The 22,222-nt window shown below is 37.8% G+C and overlaps 1 protein-coding gene across 2 annotated transcripts in view; it reads right to left on the reverse strand.

The window, feature by feature from the left end:
- Window positions 1–5,360: 5,360 nt before the first annotated feature.
- Window positions 5,361–22,222, reverse strand: part of LOC125456465 (DEP domain-containing protein 1A-like) — a 31,851-nt gene continuing 14,989 nt past the window's right edge. Inside the window, exons 4-12 of one of the 2 annotated variants that reach the window (XM_048539584.2) lie at window positions 19,794–19,915; window positions 18,204–18,334; window positions 17,304–17,351; window positions 15,509–15,649; window positions 14,131–15,207; window positions 13,447–13,619; window positions 12,104–12,280; window positions 11,769–11,954; window positions 5,361–5,959 (exon numbers count right to left, since the gene is read on the reverse strand). In XM_048539584.2, the coding sequence (XP_048395541.1) occupies window positions 5,801–5,959; window positions 11,769–11,954; window positions 12,104–12,280; window positions 13,447–13,619; window positions 14,131–15,207; window positions 15,509–15,649; window positions 17,304–17,351; window positions 18,204–18,334; window positions 19,794–19,915 (2,214 nt within the window). In that variant the 3' untranslated portion in view covers window positions 5,361–5,800. The remainder of the gene's footprint in view (window positions 5,960–11,768; window positions 11,955–12,103; window positions 12,281–13,446; window positions 13,620–14,130; window positions 15,208–15,508; window positions 15,650–17,303; window positions 17,352–18,203; window positions 18,335–19,793; window positions 19,916–22,222) is intronic. The other variant, XM_048539585.2, reaches the window with a different exon arrangement.

The following is a 22,222-nucleotide window of genomic DNA, read 5'->3' on the forward strand; positions in this document are numbered from 1 at the left end:
GTGATGAAGGTGAATCGGCCCAGCAGCGAATGATGGCGCTTGAGGATTTGCAACTTTAATGTTATTGACCTAGCAAGGTGGTGATGGTTCTGAGCCTCTTCAAAAGCCTCTTTTGGCATCTTCAGCAGGAGTAGATGAGCTTGTCTTGAAGCTATATGTTTTTATTTTCTCTTATTCTTATTTGTAGTATTTCACTGTAAAACACACCAAAAAAAATCATTCATTCATACTGTGGATGCGCTATTTGAAGAGCGGGAAGTTCTGCCAGTTTCCTGTTTTCACTTCACCATAACAAACTTGATCATAAAAACAGATTAACTGTTTATCTATTTTGTTTGCTATTGCATTTAATTATGTAACAGTCAGTGAAATATAAAAGCAACTTATTGATTTTTAAGCACCTTTGGGCATTCTGAAAAATGTTGGCCCTATTTTCAATCATCTATAACACCACGTTTAACAGAGACAGAATACAACAGAATGAGCTCTGCTTCTCTCTCTCTCTCACTCTCCATTGATGTTGCCAGTAATGCTCAGTATTCCCAGCCTTTTCTGTTCTTATTTCAGAACTTTTACAAAAGTTTCAAAATGAGTAAGTGCCTGAAGTAGCAAATGAATGCTGGCATTAAAAATGGTCAACTTCAAGTTAGATCACTCAGTCTTTCAAACATAGGTAAATAATAGTTATTTTATAATTTGTTACCATTGCCCAGTTAATAAGCACAGGCATTGTAATTTATCAAATCATTGGAATTTTTATTAGTGTTATGTAATGGACTGCTTTCTAACTAAAGCTTACCCACATGCTTCATAGTAACTACTACGAAAGTACGCAACATATTAAACTATCAACATCTATCCTAAGCCTCTTATCCAGTGTAATTAATCCCAAACTAAATAGCTGAAAACAAACAATTCTTTTACCTCAAGTCATACGTAAAAACAAAGATCTGCAGCAGTATTTTATCTATGCGTTCCCTGCAGAATTAAATTAACAATCTCTGGGATTGTACCTTTCCAAGCAACAGATTAGAAATTACAGTAGGGATTACACTGGGGAATTACAGTTTACCTTTAGAGATTTCTGCTGCACAGAAGCAAAAAAAAAATCCACTGGAAAAGACTGAGAAGTGATTCAAGTTTCTTTCAATTACACAGTTTTTGATCTCTATCACGTTACTTCCAAATACAAGATGCCCTTCAAGTAATGCCTTCTGTAGTGTTCAAAGCTGAGCATTTTTCTTGGCCCCAGATCAAAATTTTAATAGAGGAGCCAATAGGTGTTGCACAATCTAGCACACGTAGAAAAGGTGATCAGGAATATCGGCATGGCTTCAGAAAAGGGAAAACATTTAACTTTTTGATGTTCATCGAAGGCTATAGAGAAGGACAGTCTGTAGACATACTACACTAGGATGTCCAGAATACATTTGATAAGGTACCACAAAGGAAAATTAAATGCACTTAGAAGCATGGAAAAAAGATAGGCTAGGTGCCAGAAAATAGTGAATGTGGCATGTGATGACAGGGTCCTCAACTTTACACAATTTACATCTCTGACTTAGATAATGGGTGTGAAGGCATAGTACTAAATTTGCAGATAGCATGAAGGTAAACAAGAACTATGTCATGAAGACAACATAAGGAACTTGCAAAGTAACAAATGGGCAAAAATTGTAAGATGGAGTATAGTGTGGGAAAATGTGATGTTGTTCAACGAGTGACCCCTTACTCTAAAATTACGTCCCCTGGTTCTAGACTGTCCCATAAAGGGAAAGAAACCTTTCTTCACCTACTCTGCCAATTCCCCTAAAAATCTTCAATACGTTTCATCTCATTCTTCCAAACTCCAGTGAGAACATCCTATTCAACCTCTCCTCATTACAAGAAAAAAAGCCCACTATACCCAGAATCAACCTAATGAACCTTCTCTGGATTGCCTCCAATATCATATATCATGCCTGACATAAGGAGACTAAAACTGTCCATGGACTATTCTGGGTGTGGATGTGGTCTGGCAAGGTCTCCTTTCTAGTACTCTAATTGATTTGAAATATAGGCTAATACTCCATTTTTCTTCCCCATTACCAATGATGCTATCAGATACTATCTTAGATTATAGAAGCGAGCATACAGTCACTAAGTCATTAATAATTTTAGATAATTTTGAAACAAGCACTGATTCTTTTTGCACACTACTAGTCACAGATCACCAATTAAAAATGTTCCCATTATTCCAACGTTATCTTCTATTAACTAGACAAACCTCTAACCGTGCTAATATAGTATTGTCAATACAGGGGCTCTTATCCTATTTAGTAGCCTGAGGGATTGTACCTTATCAAACACCTTTTGGAAACCCAAATATCTTAAATCTACTGATCCCCCTTTATCTGTCCTGCTTGTTCCTACTTTGCATAATTCTACCAAATTTGCCTGTCATGTTTTTCCTTCTTTAAGCCATGCTTACTGGGCTCATTAATATGGTATTTTTCCAAATATTCCACTATCATGCTTCATAATGGATCCTAAAATTTTTCAAATTATGAGTGTTAGGCCAGCTAACCTGTACTTACACATTTGCCAGATATAATGGGAACTGCAGATGCTGGAGAATCCAAGACAACAAAATGTCCTAGGCCCAAAACGTCAGCTTTTGTGCTCCTGAGATGCTGCTTGGCCTGCTGTGTTCATCCAGCCTCACATTTTGTTGTCTTACACATTTGCCCCCTCCTTTTTGAATAAGAACATTTTACTGCATGAATCACATTAGACTGCAGATACAGCATGAAAACAAAAAGGCTAATGGGATTGTATTCATTTATTACAAGAGGTATTAGGCATACAAGGATGTTATTCTTCAGTCATCCAAGGCATTGGTGAGACCGTATCTTGAGTTCTGCATACAGTTATTACTTCCCTTTTTAAGGAAAATAATAACATGCATTGTAGGTGGTTCACAGCAGGTTGAGATTAATAACTGGCATGAGTCTGCTGTCTTATGCAGATAAGTTAAGCTTGCTTACATTAGAGAGTGTAAAAGCGTTATGGGTGACGACTACGAAATGCATAAGAGACTGATGGTTCTTGACGAGGGGACATGGGGAAAAAATATTTCCTCTTGTGAGTCAGTCCAGAGCTAGGGGTGACTGCTTCGAAATTAGTGGTCAGCCTTTTCGGACAGAGATGAACAGAATGTTTGCTCCCATTGAGAGTTTGGAATGAAGGTGAAGTAGTTTACTACATATCTCGTTTCCCCCACCTCAACATGTTCTTACACAGGACCCTGTATGAGAACTTGAAAAACGTAAAAAGATTGCAATGTGAAACTTTTCCACACCAGTCGTGGAGAATAAGAATATTGTGCAACATAGGTCTCTCAAGATGTCTTGTGAAGCAGTTCAAACTGATGTTGAAGCCGCAGAAACATTTTCCAGATTGCTGTAGGAAGTGATTCAGGGTGGTTATTGTTTAACATTCTGTGAACACAACCTCAACATAGGCTTTTATACAATACGTGTGTTGGATAACATTGCGATTTTCAGGAACACAATTACCACATTAAGTCAAAGACTACCTGTACCTTCAATAATGTATGATCATATTTGCAGAAATGACTGCACTTAATGTCAGAGTAGCAACAATACACTTTGTCAATGTCCCCACTATTAGGCTTCAGAAAAGGCATAGGCAGGCCCTCCATTTAACTCAAATATACTGGCTCAAACTTCAAATTTGCATGCCTAAAAAGATTAGCAATTGCTAATGTCCAACTTCTGTCTCACATTGTCATTTTTGTCATCAGCAGGAGCTTCTTCCTGTTAAGCAGCTTTTTCAAATAAAAAATTACAAATCTAATCACATGCTTAAGACCTTCACCAGGGACAATGAATTGAGTTCATTCCCTGAAATGGCATAATTGCAGGAATTATGTAGTGAATACATGTATTTATTCAGACACTGGAAACCATCAGTGTAATCTTAAAACAGACAGAAATCAACTGATCTCTTAAGCATCACTAAAAATCCCAGAATCCCACAAAATTTGACTCATCCAGTTCCTGCAAAATTGTAACCTTGATCACAATACTTTTAAATTTAAATGAAAGAGATGATATCTTAGAAGTGCTGAGTAATATTGTTTTAAGTTCTAAAAATATGTTGTACAATGGAGGTATGACAATTACATTTACATTTATATGATGAAATTTTAAATAAGCAGAACTAAATTGAATTAGATAGTTTTCTTTATTTGATATATCGTTGAATCCTATCTGTACAAGGAAAATATTCTGCTCCACAAAAAGATGGAAAAAAAGTGAAAAGTATGCATGTTCCCTGATAAATATAGAGCATACCAACATGACTTAATAAGCAATCATGGCTAAATTACATATATTTTGCAACAGCTCAGTTTATAATATTTATAGATTAATTTTAAAGATTATGCACAATTTTGAACCTAAGACTGCAAAATAAAATGTGGAGTCCAATTTAATCTAGAATCTATTTTCATATGCTGTAAATAGACTTTAAGATTATATAAATATATAAATAACAGGAAATACATTTTCTAAAGATTTCATGATTAGGATACAAGACATGCACAAAGCATATATGAACACATGCCATACACATTTGATCGTAAGCTTTACATGTTCTTTTTAGCCTACATTTAACCAAGAAGCAACTCCTGTTCATTGAATGTCAACTATAGTTACTTGTAACGCAAAGTTGACTTCACAATCAGGAGTACAATCTTTATTCTTAATTCCACACTCAATAAATTGAGCAAGCAAGGGGACAATTGAAGAGATGCATTTCATACACAACATTCTGGCTCTTTAATGCCCCTTGTGCGACCTGGGTAAACTAGTATATAAATCAGAAGGCCAATAACAATTAAAAAAAAACTTCTCTGACAAAAGAACACAGTACTCAAAGGAATTGTATCAGTGATAATGGGAACTGCAGTTGCTGGAGAATTCAAGATAACAAAGTGTGGAGCTGGATGAACACAGCAGGCCAAGCAGCATCTCAGGAGCACAAAAGCTGACGTTTCGGGCCTAGACCCTTCTTCAGAGAGGGTTCTGGAATAAATAGGGAGGGAATGGGAGGTGGACTGAAGATGGAGAGAAAAGAAGATAGGTGGAGAGGAGAGTATAGGTGGGGAGGTAGGGAGGGGACAGGTCAGTCCAGGGAAGATGGGCAGGTCAAGAGGGCGGGGTGAGGTTAGTAGGTAGGAAATGGAGGTGCGGCTTGAGGTGGGAAGAATGGATGGGTGAGAGGAAGAATAGGTTAGGGAGGCAGAGACAGGCTGGGCTGGTTTTGGGATGCAGTGGGGGGGGGGGGGGGGTGATTTTGAAGCTTGTGAAGTTCACATTGATACCATTGGGCTGCAGGGTTCCCAAGCGGAATATGAGTTGCTGTTCCTGCAACCTTCGGGTGGCATCATTGCGGCACTGTAGAAGGCCCATGATGGACATGTCGTCTGAGGAATGGGAGGGGGAGTTAAAATGGTTCGGGACAGGGAGGTGCAGTTGTTTATTGCGAACCAAGCGGAGGTGTTCTGCAAAGCGGTCCCCAAGCCTCCGCTTAGTTTCCCCAATGTAGAGGTAGCCACACCAGGTACAATGGAGACAGTATATACATTACAGTATACACAGCGTTTAAGCCCTACCCTTTGTTTCTAAAAACAGGTGACTCCTAGGAAACCTTTCCTGAAAGTTTCACTTGATGGAGCAAGATCATGAAAGATTTGAAGATTTGTACAAATATCAATAAAATGTGATCTTTTAATTCAGTATCTCAGTTTCTGCATTTTCTGAAGGCTTTTAAGTGGCTTCTTCATTGTAATTAACATTGGTTGCTTGATCTTGGGTTTATCCTGGAAGAGCTTGGCTTCACTGTCAGTTGTGGGGAAGCGATTTTGATAGATTTCCGGATATTCTCTTTGGAACTGAAGCAGAAAGAGAATTAGTAAATATTTCAATTAAACCAAGTTATTTCTTGTTAACAAACATTTGAATAAGATTTTTCCCAACGTAGGAAAATTTAACATCAGCATAAACATATTGTACTAGCACTTAATATTGGCACCCCTTAAAAAGATGAAATTGCCTAGTTTTTAAATGTGTAGGATGAGGTTTCATTTAACAGCTACTAACAGCAATACTTAATTTTCCAAAATTCAAGCATATAAAAACAGATGTCACAATGTCATTGAACTAGCATCTGTGATTTAGCTGGTGCCAAAATGAGCCCTATTTCAGTGTATTATTTGCAAAAGTTAGCATTTTTTTCTTAGAAAAAAGGTAAACTAACTTTCAGATGAAGGCAAGGGGACACTGGTCATTCGACATCATGGAGTGGCTGTCCCATGGCCATTGGCAGAAAAGGGATCATATAACTGATTGACACCGCAAGCTATCAGCCCCTAGATGTATGATTAACAATAAGTGTTAGGCTCAGGGAGTAATACGCAGGACAGGAGGAAGACCACCGGGGCAGAGGAAGTGACAGAAGAGAAGTTTGCACTGGTAAAGCCATGCAGTAACCAAGAATGAAGCAGATCTAGGGGCAGAATGGAGTACCTCAGCGGGCACTTTTCATCAAGCAGACCTTGCAGGCAGCAGTTATTGGGCAGTCCGCAAAGATCGGTCTTCACTGAGAAGTCTTCACCAGAGAGATGCAAGATTGTCCAGAAGGGGAAAAATGAAGACTAAGGGAGGAGTTCCCCCACATCCTTTTCCAAAGAGTTGGATGCTGCCCCCAACAACTTTAAACGAGACCAAGATATTCCACACCACCAGAGAACCATCCCCACTGGCACGGTTACATTCCTTATCTTATTAAACATGCATCATATCGAAACTTAAACTATCTGAAAATTACTGACACATCAACTGAACATACAAAAGGTGATGAGAAACCCCTAAAAGTAACAATATTCAAATCACACCAATATATTCACTGTCAGATGACTCTCTCTGGTGCAGCAATACACATGTTCTATTATAAACTAGACAAAAGATTCAATGTTGAATATTCTTGTTGGGTAGGAACAGGTTGACTACCAATTTTACATCCTGCCCAATTTCTTTTCTATTTTAGTCGATGGAGGAGAAATATGGCAGGATTTTTCATAAGACAGCAAACCATTTCATGAAGATAACTTAAAAGTTTGAGTCAAAGCTATTACATATTATCCATGGCAAGTAGGATTAAGGGAACATTGCCTCCATACAAAGGAAACTCATTTTCAGGCTTACACAAAAAGTGCTTCAACATAGACTTTGCATTAGATGCTGAGTAAAGTACTTCATAAATGAAAAGCATCTATTCTAAAATTAGAAATTTGGATTGACTCAATTTTTTTCTGTATTTGTCAGATTATTGAAGGAGGCAGGATAATTTTAGAAGGCTGTTAAAAAGGCACAAGATCTTTGGCTTTCTGAGTATAGAGGTATACTGCAGAAAGCAAGGCAGTTCTGACAAAGGGTCACCAGACCTGAAACATTAACTCTGATTTTTTCTTCACAGATGCTGCCAGACCTGCTGAGCTTTTCCAGCAACTTCTGTTTCTCTTCCTGTTATTTATGACCTTCATACAGCAGTGGTATGCCCCAACTGGAGTACTGCAGCCAATGATGATGGATTTATTAGAATACAAGCGAAAATGACAGTTTCTCCCAAGTAGTGACATCTTGGAGGAAAACACAGTGCATTCAAACTTTCCTATTTCTGCACGTCAGGAGTATAAGGGATAATCAAAGAACTTCAGAAGAAGGACCCCACACCCCCATTCCAGAACTAGTGCAACCCAACAGTTACAATACATTCAACTGAAATGAACACTGCGGGAAGGATACCAAGAATGCTAACATCATGCAAGACTGGGATATGTTGGGGCAAAAAAAGCCAAAAGTGCAGAGGAAGGAACAGACTAGAAATATTGTTGTCATAGGAATTCAATAATTAAGGGAAGTGACAAAATCCTCTGCAGCAATAGCCAGCAGTGCAGAAATGTGTTATTGTCTATTTACAAAAATAAAGGACACCTGAGCAACTGGAGAGGAGCTTTTGACTGGACTTGGGATGTTCCAGCTGTCATGGGTCCTCATCCTTGATCAATGGCAAGGAAGATAAAAGGAAAATGTGTTAAAAATAGTGACAAGTTAGAAACTAATTTAAATAAAATCAATCACTTCATGGTGTGTAATCTGAGATCACAATCCATGTTCAAATAAAAAATGTCACTTGCACATTGAATTTCGCTTGTCATCGCTCTGCCCACACCAACCTGTAGCAATTAAGAACATTGACACTATGCTCATTCCAGTTTACAATGCTTCCAAGTTTCATATCAAATTTTTAAATTGTGCCTTTTACTCCATGTTCTGGAACATGGACTTTACACCAAGAAAAGTAAGGGTCCCAACATTAATATCTGGGAACTCCGCCATAAAATCTCCCTGAAACCCAAAATCCATTCAACCATTTGTCTATCACTCAGCCAATTTTGAATCCATGATGCTACAGTAACTTTTATGCCATGAGCTCTAACCTTGCTTGCAAGTCTATTGATTAATAAAAAGTCAAATCTGAAGAAGGGTCCCAACTCGAAACGTCAAGCCTTCCTGCTCCTCTGATGCTGCTTGGCCTGCTGTGTTCATCCAGCTTCACACCATGTAATCTCTGCATTCTAGACTAAGTTAAATTTCTGGTATATTGGCAAATCAAAATGTTAAGGATGGGGATTAAGCTTTGGTAATACCATTGAATGTTAAGGCAAGGTAATAAGGTTATCTCTTAAAGAGATATCTATTGCTTGACAATCAAGTGGCAAGCAACATCTGTGCCACACATCAGTTCAAGCCAGAATATAATTCAAATCCTGCTGCATATCAGGAATGGAATGTGCTCGTAACCAAAGAATTCTGAATTGAAAGCTGCAAATATTCTCACTTCTGACCTAATGGAATTAATACAGCAAGGTATGAATATTTCCTTGTTAACTATTGCCCTCCCTCAGCTAATGAACTGGTATTCATCCACATTCAATATGACTTGGAGGGAGCACCAAAAAGGTGGCATAAGCAGAGAACTGAATGGATAGGTCCATTATCCATGTCAAGGGTGGCTCATCTGCATCACTACTGTCCAAGGTAATAGCCATTAAAAGAGTATATCTACCAGACAGGCCTGCAGTGAGATAATACCAAAACAAACCTACTAGACCTTGCTGTCAATCTACTGAGAAAGATGCAGTGGACCATGACAATATAGCAGTGACAATTACACAGCTCTCGTGAAGTCCTGTATCCATGAGGAGTAAACACTTCAGTTTGAAGAGCCATATTGGACTTGTAATATTAACTTTTTATCTCTCCACACATGGTGCCAGATATATTAAGTTTCTCCAACACTTTCTGCTTTTAGTTCAGATTTCTAACATGCTCAGTAGTTTACTTTGATACCCTTTATCTTGTTGTATGCAATTAACACCATTTAAAGGAAAGAGATTTTGAATAGATCTTTCATCTCAGCACCTGGCATCCTTGAGGCTCTGTGTGCCTTCAGGGATAGTGGAATTGTATTTTTCCTCATGGCCTGGCATATCTTTCACATAATCATTATCACGGTGACGAGCGGTGTCCCGCAGGGTTCAGTGTTGGGGCCACAGCTGTTCACCTTATATATTAATGATCTGAATGAAGGGACTGGGGGCATTCTGGCGAAGTTTGCCGATGATACGTTAGGCGGGGAGGCAAGGACCCGTGGGCACAGCCTTAAAATTAGAGGGGGTAAATTTAAAACTGAAATGAGATGACATTTCTTCAGCCAGAGTGTGGTGGGCTTGTGGAATTCATTGCCGCAGAGTGCAGCGGAGGCCGGGACGTTGGATGCCTTCAAGGCAGAGATCGACAAATTCTTGATCTCACAAGGAATCAAGGGCTACAGGGAGAGTGTGGGGAAGTGGTGTTGAAATGCCGATCAGCCATGATTTAAATGGGGGAGTGGACTTGATGGGCTGAATGGCCTTACTTGCACTCCTATGTCTTGTGGTCTTATGAATCCAAGAGATCAAGCCTGGTACAAGGAAGAGTGCAGAAGACCCTGCCCAGGACAGCAACAAGCACACAAAAATGTTCACCAGCAGAAGCAGGAAGTGACAGACAAAAGCTAAGGAATCCCATGACAAAATTTCAAATAAAGTTCAATTCCTGCCATGTCCAGTCACGAATAGTGATCAATTAACCAGAAGTAGCAGTGGGTCCACAAACTACCCCCATCCTTAGGTAAAGGAGGAGCACAGTAAAAGACAAGTCTGAAACATTTAAAACAATCTTCAGTAAAAAGAAAATGCTGAATGGTCTAGTCATCTCTGCTTCCCCATAACATTGTCAGCTTCACAAATGCCAGTATTCAGCCATTTGAATTCATGCCATGTGACATCAAGAAATAGCTGATTTATTGAATACTGCAAATGCTATGTGCCCTGACAATATCCTGGTAATGGCACTACAGAATTGTGTTCAAATCATGCTGAATTAGGAATTCAGCTTGAACGCTAGCATATATTTGACAAAATAGAAAATTGTCCAGGAATGCGCTTTTAAAAAAATGCAGGACAAATCCAATTTTAGCGAATTATTGTTGAATGGAGACAGGTGCAAAGTTTTGGAACGTGTCATTGACCACATTATCAAGATGCAGTTATGTAGTAATAAATGAAATACTAATGTTGTGTCTTAGTTCTGCCACGTAGGCATTCACCTCTTGACTTCATTACAGCCCTAGTTCAAAACATGGACAAGGGATACAGGAAATTGAGAGAGAAGTAAAGCGAAAAGCAAAAGATCAGCCATATCTTTTAAGAATAGCAAAGCAGGCTCAAAGGGTTGTATGGTCTATTCCTGCTTCTATTTATGTTTTCATTGTGAAATGGTTTGATACGGTAGACAGAAAAAGCCTCCACTTTTTGCGGCGAGCAGAACTGGAGAACATAATTGTAAGTCACTAAAATTCAATGGATAACTAGGAAAATCTACTGTACTCGAAATATGATGGAAAGATTAAATGTGCCACTGAAAGGAATAGCTGTGCCAGAACCAGAGAGGCAGTTAAGGAAAGGCAAGGTAAAGTACACGAGGAGGAAAAGAATAGATTGATAAAGGTCAGAACAATCACAAGACATTTGAGGGTAACAAAAACAAAAAAAAAAATCAATCATTCTAGATAAAATGGGCCAAAATGGCCAGTTTCCTTCAATAGCACAAACAATTAAAAATTTCTTGAAAGACGACATGGCAACGAACCTTTGTAAACTGATATTTAGACAATGAATAAGAATAATCAGTAATGTACTGTATCTGTTTTCAAGTTACCAACATAGGAATTCTCAGTACCCTGAGTTGCCCAAGTTGTAATTGGTGGAATCCACACGTGCAAAGAGGAAAGGAATTACAGAGCCCCATTTGCTTTAGATTGGTTCTGTTATGCAAACATAATTTAAAATAATTCTGAAATCAAAGCTGAATAAATTTAAAATTAGAGCGTTATCTTGCAGAGATGATTTGATGCATTTATGTAAGAGAACAGTTAAATTGACATATTCAGATGGAGTCTAAGGAACTTTGTATCCAAAGGATGGTACAGTTTCCTTAAATCGGCTTAGACTATTTGTACAATCATCTTTGCTCACCAAAAGCAGACAGACAGACAAACAAACAAAGTCACAACACAGAGGTAGCTCCTTTGCCTACTTGTTTAAGTTTTTTCCTCTTGTCTTTAATGGACATCTTTTTGTCTTCTATAATATTTTCCAGCAACTCAGCTATGGCCATCTGAGACACAGAAACCTTTTGCGCTTCAAATTCTCTGGTGCTTATCTGTTGACAGAATGTATACATTGGAACCTCAGCATTCATGTTCGTGCAGGAATATGTAATCTGAAAAATAAGAAAATATAAAATTAATACACTAACTCAAAATGCTGGAAGTACATTGGACTAAGATTCACATCACTCCTGTGCTGTATAAAGTTGAGGCATTCACTGGCACATCCTTACAAAATAATTACCAATAGATGCATATATACCTGGACACTTTGGAGATGACTGATGTGGCTGTGGACAGCATTCTGCAAATAAGGTGGTACCTGCAGAATTTCCTGATGGTGGTCCAATATAAAGGAGACAAGTCGTGTGCCTAGTAATTCATCAAGGTCAGCTTCTTTTTCACAACGTAGTATACAACGCGAAAAGGTCTGAATCACCTATTAAGGAAACCAAGATATGCAATAAAAGAATAGCATGCCAATTCTTATCTTTCATTTTCTCTTTTTTACCGAAGAGCTTTTATTTCACCCCCCGCTGCAGACAAATTTAAGATTAGAATGTCAGCTCACCTGTTTATCACTCAAATGATCATTCTTTACAATTATGTCTACACAATGAGAATCATCAGGCTATTTGATTCAGACATTGGTGGTCATACGGTAGTGCTACATGCAGGTACGGAGTGACCAGACCCAAAAGTATTCATGAACATATGTTCAGGCTGATTTAGTGTTCTCATAAGGAATGTAAACAAGTGTTCCATTCTTAGCAGTGCCAATGTCCATTGTTACAAAAAAGATAATTGCAAAATAGAACAATGAGAGAAAGGAAAATTGAGGTTGCAATTAAAGAAAGACCAATTCTACTTGTGGGTGGATCATAAATTGAAATTTATGCTGGAAAAAAAAGAGAGAGGATTTTAGAATAACTTTGACAAGGGCGACTTGAAACAGTTTAGAGAACAATTGGATTTCTACTATCTCTTGATTGGATGAAAATTTCTCACAAGTGCATAATACATGAAGTGAAAACTTTAGTACTTTGAAAACACCCAACTCTTCTTCCAAACCCCTTTAGCTAGCACCCCTAAACACCAGCCATTTAACCCAATCCTTTCCTTCTATTTATTCAGTTATGGTTCCGTTTTCTGACCTCACATAACCACCTGGCAGACACTTGCTCTAGTACACTTAAGGAAAAGACAGGGAGCTGGTCCAATTTTATCAGAGAGGCAGACTCGAAAGCAATGGGTTATGTTTCATTTGCACACAAATAATGTACTAGTCTGGAAGCTCATTGGGCTTCTTAGAACAGCCTCACCTCTGCATACCAGTATGTTAATTTAAGAATTGTATTGATTTTTGACACTTAGGTCACAGCCTTCCAGCAAGCTGTCCCAGGGCCCCCAAAGGCCTCTAATTAATCAGGTCATCACTGAAAATCAGCTGTTATTCACTGGAACCAGTAGAAACTCAGGCTTTACCACATACTCCTCATAGTGTCACCATTTGGCTCATTTGAAAAGAATCAGGAATCATGTAGATTCAGCATGGCAATGGATGGCATATTATATCAAGTGAATACAATGAAGGTTGCCACATACCAACATTCTTGTTCCCATAGCTTCATGAAGTTGTGGCATATCAACATTCTGACTGATGCGAGATATCATGCGCATAAGTAGTTGCAGTTTTCTACGATTAGGTGGAGGCAAGAAGAGACAACAGATCTGAAGGGCTTCTATGGCAATCTGTTCCAGCTGAGGTTGCAGCAAACCTATCATAAGGGCATTAATCAGGTTTGACAACATTTTTTCTGATCTTCATTTAATGCATAAACATTAAAACGCTTACATTTGATAAAAAAAACATACAGCTAACTTCTTCCAAAGCTAAAATTGTGCACGCAGTCAAAATTAGGAAAGAAACACTAGATAAGAAAGTTTTTAAACAATATTGTCAAAGAATATTATTAAATACTTAATTCAGAAGCATCCAATCTCCCTCTAACGAGCCAGAATACAATAATAATTTGGGGGCTGTAGCTAATACTAAACCACTAATCAACAATACCAGCAGTAACAAAATCAACAGGACTCAATCTTCACAACCCAATTATTTAATAAAATTGCAGCAGTACCCATTGTTCAAATCTTCCATTTATAGCTAATAAAACATTTTCATTAAATTTTACAAATTTAGTTGTGTTTAACTTATCTTTTGCCCAAATAGACAAACAAAAATATGCAAGCCATGACAAACACCAATGCATGCAATATTTATCTTACTTTGAGTTCTGTTTAAATATCCGGAAAATGTTGAATGACCACCAGTTGAAGCATGTCCAGATCCATCCACAGCATGTTTGTTACAGTGGGACATAAGAAGGCCATTTATAGCTGGATATTCACCGTCCACTGCAGTAGCAAAACTGTATGTGCTTGGTTGTCTGAATCCTAGTTCAGCCGAAGAATCAGGTTTCATAGTGACTTCAGCAACTGGAGCATTTATATTAAAGTGGTTGCCTTTCTCTTTGAACATTTTATTTTTACTGGCTGTGTTTAACTCAGAGCTCATTTCAGAGAAGTGGTGCAAACTCCATGACTGTACATTTTGATTTTGCTGGTCCTGACCATAAACTAGGTTTTGGCTGGAGGCATTGCTCGACTCGCCCAGTAATTCATGATTTGTACAATTAGTCCAAGGCTCTTTACCAAATTCAGCCAAGGTCCACACTGAACTACACCTACAAGTCGAGTTGGAAATTTGTCGTCTGCCATGCTCCAAATAGAGATTTGACATTGACTCTGCTCTTGGTCTACTCTTCACAAGGGATCGCGTGACCTGACTATGGGACTTTTTGTGTCCATTTTGAAGTTTTGCTTCACTTAAATCAGAGTGACAGTGCGGTTTGTGCAATATATCGCCACTTGAAAAATTCATGTTTCCTACTGAGTAGCATCTAGACTGGATGGAAGAATGTTGTAATTGATCATTCGTTAAATTAGTAAGATTATGACAGCTGCCTCCTGTTTGGTGCTCTTTGACAACAGATTTTCTGTAGTTTTTTACATTCTGGTTTAGATGTCTAACACATCCTTTTTGAAGGCTGTGCACAGTTTGATTGATATTTTGCTCAGATGTGTATTCCATTTCCTCACGTAGCTGTTCTATTTCCAACAAAGGGTTATTTTCTTCGGAAAGGTCTTTGCGAATTAAGCTTAGCAACAGACACTCTGTTGATTTGAAAGAGTGTGTATGTCTATTCAAATGCTGCGATTTTGCTGGCTGTGGGCAACAGGGCTCATCCAAATTCTTGCGCTTTCCTTGCTGTCTGTTTGAGACCATGATGTAGCCACACAAGACTAGCAGAAAACCAAAACATACTTAGGTACACTGAATGCAAAAAATAGTAAGCATTAGCAATGAGCTCAACAAGGACAAGATACAAGAGTCACTGCAAAATGTGTTAGTAACATTGAAAACACAGACTATAAAATACAAGCAGCAACAGTTACTAAATGGAATATCTAGCTTTAATGCTTATATCCCTTCTGAAAAGTGCTTGCAAAAATGACATAAAGAAAGCATCAAGTATCATAAGACAACAGATTCACAACTATAGATGTTAAAATCTTTCAATTATTCTTGTTTCCATGTACCTACCCAATATATTCACAAAGAGTTCATAAAATTCAAATGTAAGTAGAGGCTCAGGAAGATTTACAAAGTAGTCTGCAACAGTTTTGAATACATCTCGCTCAAAACCAGGATAACTTGGCTGGGTCAGTTCATTGTTCCGGGGCCCTGAAAAGAAAAATGTCATCAATATTAACAAAAATACAGGAGAAGCAATAATGAAGGTCAAACAAACTCTCAGGACCTGTATGAGACTAACTAGGATAAATTCAAAAGAATTTCCAACTAAAATTTTAAAATTGTTACAAATTTCACGTCAAAAGTCTCATTGATATTATCACCATACTCAGCAAGTGGTGGATAGAAGCCTTGCTATAGGATTTGAGCATATAACCTACGCTGACATTCCAGTTCAGCTGTTCCATCAGAGGGCATGGAACTGTAGTTTCCGATACATATGCTTATGTCTAAATTTACAACAAATAACAGAGCAAAAGCTAACTCTAGAAGATTCCCTGTGATGTTTCATAAGATAAATCAACAATTTCAATATTTTGCACCAATAGGCATTTAGACTACATTGAAGGTAACACTAATTCAAATTGATTCAAATCAACTCTACTTTCCATAAAAAAGCAGTCATGGATTTACCTTTGATTTTTTTAGGGGATTAAAGTCTGCAAATCTACCTTTTATTCTTTTAAAATATAACAGTCACTTGTATTTCAAATCAATTATTTTACCCATAGAGTTAATTTCAATTTCTTATGAGAACACACAGCGTGATGAGTTACAAAGATAGTCAACTGAAGTTAGACTACTGGAGGTGTGGTGTGAAGCATGAAATTCCAGTGTGGGGTGGGAGCAGTAATCTCTGTACAACTTTCAATGCATGCAATCTTGCCCCTACTCTCTGCTTGCATAGTTTCACAAACCTGGGGGATCACTGAATTTTAGGAGCTTGTCAAAGAGTTAGGTGGGATCAGACTGGTCTCCCGCAAACTCCAAAGCTCTGTCAGAAAACAACTTTTCCTTGTTTCACTATTTTATCCATGCTGTCAATTTCTGCTCCTCTTTCCAGCCACACTTACCACCTCCCTCCTGGTCCTCAAGGCATCTGCACACCACACCCATTGCAGGAATTTCTGAGGTCTGATAGAAATCCCCACTACCTTTGACCCTTCACTCTACAGAGTGATCAGTCAATGATCTTTAACGTGCTAAAAAGGCCGTTATTACTTAGCTGGAGCTAGGAACTCCAGAGAATCTAAAAACGAAGTGCTAGAGGCCCAAAACACAGGATTAGAGAGGCAATTATGCCATTCGATTCAAAAAAAATTAACATAGACCAACTAAGAGGTACAATTATCTAAAATTGAATCATTACCATTGATTAGGTTTACCTCACGCATAGACTATAACTATAAATAAACTACATATGCATGCTTATCTATTTGTAATAGATGGCTAGTGCGAAGATATGTACATATCATCAGGTCTGATTGCATCTTGGACTACAATTTCTCCTTACATAACAGTTCATGCCTGATACGCAGACATCAACTACCTTCCTTTTATCCAAGATCCCTGGTGTTTGAGCCCTGAAAGAAGGCACTAAGTGGTTAAATGAATAAACAACTTTGACTGGGGACATGATCTTATTATTCCTTTGTTGTCTTGCAGATGCTTTACTTCTTTTCCAATACAATATAAAATCTGCACTGATACCTTCATTCCTCTACACAGCCACATCAGCTACCTCCTGAAAATCTACTTATTTGAATCCCTTAACCTTTTGTTTCATTGTATGTTGACAACTTACAGTTTGCTAAACATTTCATAGCAGATAGCACCCAATGAGGCAGGTCCGCTGCAAAGAAAGAAAAGCATTAGAGAAAGAAATTCTAAGAAAAAGTGTTGACACATCAGAAAACTTAAAATTATTAGATTAACTTCCATTAACCACCCATGATTAAGTGCGATGAAGCTGTCAAAATTTGTAAATTACCAAACTTAACTTAGTTCAGGGAGGGAGAGAAGAGGAGAAAACTAAAAAAAAAAAATTTGTAGTGAGCCAGGTGTTAGAGCAGGTTTTCATCCTGTAACTGTCCTGGTTAACTGTCAAGGTAAGTCACAGCCTTCCAAAGCATCCAAGGTCAGCTTGGAAAGATCAAGAATTCCAGATGTCAGCTAAAGTGCCCATTAGAAATTTCAACTTGCTGAGCAATTATCACATAACCTGCATTATGAAGCATTCAGACCAAGTTTGATCTCAGACAGAGAAGACAAATCTGACCCTGCTTGTTTTTTTCCATATAATGGATAACTCACTAAAATAGACATTCAATACTGCTAACCTTCATGCAATAATTTCAGAAAGACGAGATTCTCTTTACCTCTTTGTGCTTCTTTGGTATCTGCATCTCTACTCTAAAGAATTAGAATTTTTTGCAATCTAAACGTTCTGTTAATATTGAGCATATTCCGATCTCTATACATTGATCATTTTCTTGTCGTTTAAAATTTGGCATAAACATCTGTACAATACTTTCAATAACAGTTAAGACATTAATCAAACCACCACATCCAATGACCAGTAATTTATTATTGCAGAATAGAAGGTTTCCTATAAACAGATGCATCGTGGAATGAGAAGCCTGTCTCCACCTTCCTATTTGGCAATACTGCACAAAACTATCAGAAACACAAGAGGCGGTCTCACCTGACTTGTCTTGTAATATTACAATTCCATGTTTACTGACATTACGTACGTTGTACAAAATGTACTGAGGGATAACTTGGGAGAAATCAAGTACGTCATTTAATGCAGGCAAACCCAAGATCTTCTGTAGGCTGAAATGAAACACCACAATATAGAATAACAAATATTCAAAAGCAAATTCAATCTATTTCATGGTCAAATCAGAACAGGCTGTAATTTGTTATTTTTGTGCTTTTACTAACGAGCAAGAGAAAAGTTAAAATTGTCTAGAGTAAATTTCGTTTGATCATATTCTGGTTTTAATTGACTAACAACTGGTCAAAATTACTACATCTACTCAAATTTAAAATGAAAACCTTTTAGCTTTGTTGGGTTTTCCCATCTCTAAATTCAGTATTGTACAGCTTTCTCTAACAGCCCTACTAACACAGGATCACAAATGAATTTGGAATACATTTTTTGAATACAGTGCAAAATGTTACATTGTAGTTGCCCATTTGTATTGCACATGGGAATTAAAGAAATTTAAGGATAGTGCCTGTGGTCTGCTCTTAAGATCTATTTGCTTTCTGCCAGTTCCAATTATTATACCAGCTAGTTCTTTTTCCATTTTAATACGTTTTGGTTTTCGTCACAAGTTGCCACAACAAATGCTTAATAACTAAAACTCTCCAAAATTTGCAATACAACAATAATGAAAAAATAGGAATAATGAGAGTCATTGAGGTCATCACAGGTCAAAACTTATGTATGGCCAAAAGGCAATTGGAAGGTTGCCTCAAGCCTCAAACTTTTGGAAATTTAGAATTGAACAATTGTGTGAAGGTACACATTAGCAAGTCACAAACATAATGGTGCAGTTATGCCCATGAAAATTGCAGAAAACGTACCTTGAATATATCTTTAATTATTGAAAGAAAATAAAGTAATATAGAAAATGAAATTGGTAAAATTTTGCACGGAAATCAAAAGGCACTTTTGTAAAGTTTGAAGAATAGATGTGGAATGGTCTTTTGGATGGAATGAGACCCAATTCAAAAGAATTGGCAAGTGCATGTATGAAAATCAATAGCAAAGTTAGACTAAAGCTGCAAACTTTGGATGCTTAACACTCAGATGAAAGGATACATTTATTGAAAAATATTCCAGTGAGAACATAAATTACATCTGATCCAGTTAAGTCAAGATTGGGAAGATGGTGAAACTTGACCAGCTGGAATTCGTCCATTCCAGATAAACATTTAATGTTTCTCTTCCTTAAAAGAGATGTGTTGTTGGGGTGGGATGGGAGAAGAGGAGAGAACAACTTGCAACAGAAAAGAAGAAAAATAGCGAAGTTGGATAGGAGTTGTGTAGTTTCTTTTTTAAGAAAAGAAGATTTAGATGTGAGGGACAATTATTATTGACAGGAGACCTCGGAGTATAAAGTTCAAGCATGAGTAGTTGGTGGGAAATCTGCGGGGTATTGAGATTAAGCCAATGAGGAACAGAGGACAATCATGACATCTGGGATGTTGAAAGCCATCCATCTCTTCAGCAGTTCACTGTCATTGTACTTATATTTGCTTTTTCAAGAATAAGATCACTTACTGGTTAAGTGCAATTTCTCTCCAAATTTCTTCAATGTCAGTTTGTGTAACTTGTCTGACATGTATTATTGGTTCTTCAGCAATGATTCCTGGCATCTTTTTATCTGTTTCTTCTGCATTCACCTTGTGAGAAACACAAAATTTGACAGAAAATGAAATTAACTTATAATTTCATCAAAACGTTTGAAACAGTTTCTATCTAAGGAATGCTAGCGCTGAAAAATACAGGCCAAATGATGGTCTACTTATTTGAACCCTACAAAAATGTAGAGAGCTGACTTTGTGTACTCAAGAAAGTGTAGAGGTGCAATAGCCACTTTAGATAGCTCAGCTATTTGGGCAAATGGGAAACAATTATTTTGCCGAGGTCTGCAACCAATTTGTATAAACATTTATTTGATACGAAAATGGTCTTGCATGGCTTACTGAATACCTTAGCAAGCAATTTTCAACATACATGCTCTGGGCGCAATTCATTGCCTAGGGTTAGGTAGGAGGGGCATTTTAAAAATTGTCACAGGAGTAGCGGTGATTGGACAGAGAGCCCATTACTTTCCAACTGCTTCCAATTAAATCAGGATTGGGGAGGTAGAGGTCAGTGGTTCCCAGCACGAATCCAAAGATTTCCTTGCACCATCACTGCTATTTTACTATGGCACAGGTCAAGAGTCGGGGAGTACGGTGGAGACAAGCGTGAGGGAGTAAGACACGTGGTGTGTCAAGGTGTAACCAACAGCTCTGGTTACTCTCCTGATTTAACAGCACTAAGATATCCAGAGAACACCCCTTTTGGCAAAAAGTACATTGTGGAAGGCACAGCCTCCCCTCCCAACCATATTGATTGTTCCCTCCCATCATACACTCCTCCATCCCCTCAATCCCAAGCCTGGCTGACTCACCAAGAACGCACAGTCTCACTCAGACTATCTTCTGGGGTCTCCATTATTAGCTACTATACCAAGGCCTACTGTAATTTATTAAATTCAGTTTGGCCAGTCTGATGCAAAAACATATTGTCATCCATCAAACATCACCATACTCAAGGTGAATCGAGTGAACTATCAGAAGTTGTACAGGTGGATTAATTGAGGGGTCAGCCAGCAGTCTGATAATCAGGAAATTTATTGTTAGGTTTAAGATCTCTAAGCCAATGCTACAAATGAAAACAAAATTGTCATGACCTGTTAAAATGGGACTTGGATAAGTGTGCTCCATCTTTACAAGTATGAAGAAAGATCCTCATGCAAGTAGTTTTGATAAAGAGTCACATCTACTTCCCTTCATGGCTATCAACAATGATGTTTGGAAGATCAAAGAGCCCCTGTCTCCTCAGTTTCCCCATTTTGACTGCAAATCCACTCTAGTTTTGTATCCTACATATAGGTTAAGTACAAAGATAAAATCCAAGCCAAGAGGACCATGTCAATCTTACAGCTAGACTTTGTATTGGAATTTTGCTGTCAAAAGGATAAAGATGAAAAATAACCTTTACCACTTTCAATGAAGTATCGAAAGTGTAGAATTCAAGTCCCAGATACTGGCATATATTAACAAATAGGGCAAATTCTCATACCAGTTTGGCAATCCTGTCTTAAATTGCACAAGTCATAATGTTGCACTTGTGACTTCAGTAATTATAATTAAGCTGGTTCATCTAGATTTCAAGGGTGTGCATTCATCCTAAAAATAGACTGTCAGCATATCAGCCTTGTGTTCAAATCAAACTATTGTCAAACATCTGTTACATCTAACAGAAAGAAATTGCTGGAAAAAGTCAGCAGATCTGGCAGCATTTTGGGTTCAGTGGCCTTTCAGATTTGTTAATCTAACTATTTTGAAGATCTGATGCGAAATGAGTGAATCTCAATCCACTTTAAGGCACTAGGCTACAGAACAAGACTATATTTAACTCAGTACCAATTATACATTTCCAAAGGATAACTACCATCGTTAAGCAAGATGGTGAAGTTACTCCATACTAGATTGTATTGTCTTGACAAGATACTGTTTGAAATGCCCAATAGATGCTTGAAATGGGAAGTGTTTATCAATCAACATTAATATCTCTCATTCTGATGCACTAGATGTTCAGATCATCCTCAGTGCCTTTCATTACGATATTGACAAGTACATTCAATACAATGGGCTCATAATAGGATAATTTTAAGCCTTGAGCTTTGCTATATTTTGTTAAGATTATAAGTTCGCGTACTATTGTTCACTGCTAAGCAAATTACATGCCAACAGAAACAAAACAGGAACCTGCACTTCCGTCAACTTAATCTCTTGTACTTGCTGCTCACAATTCGTTTTCTCTGCATGATTGAGACAAAATACAGACTGGGTGATTGTTTTGCAGAATTCCTAAATTCTGTCCATAAACATTACCCCAAACTTCTGACTTCCTTTCACACCAACACAATACCATGT

This window comes from Stegostoma tigrinum, chromosome 8 (genome assembly GCF_030684315.1).
Source record: "Stegostoma tigrinum isolate sSteTig4 chromosome 8, sSteTig4.hap1, whole genome shotgun sequence".
In the NCBI taxonomy this organism is placed as follows: domain Eukaryota; kingdom Metazoa; phylum Chordata; class Chondrichthyes; order Orectolobiformes; family Stegostomatidae; genus Stegostoma; species Stegostoma tigrinum.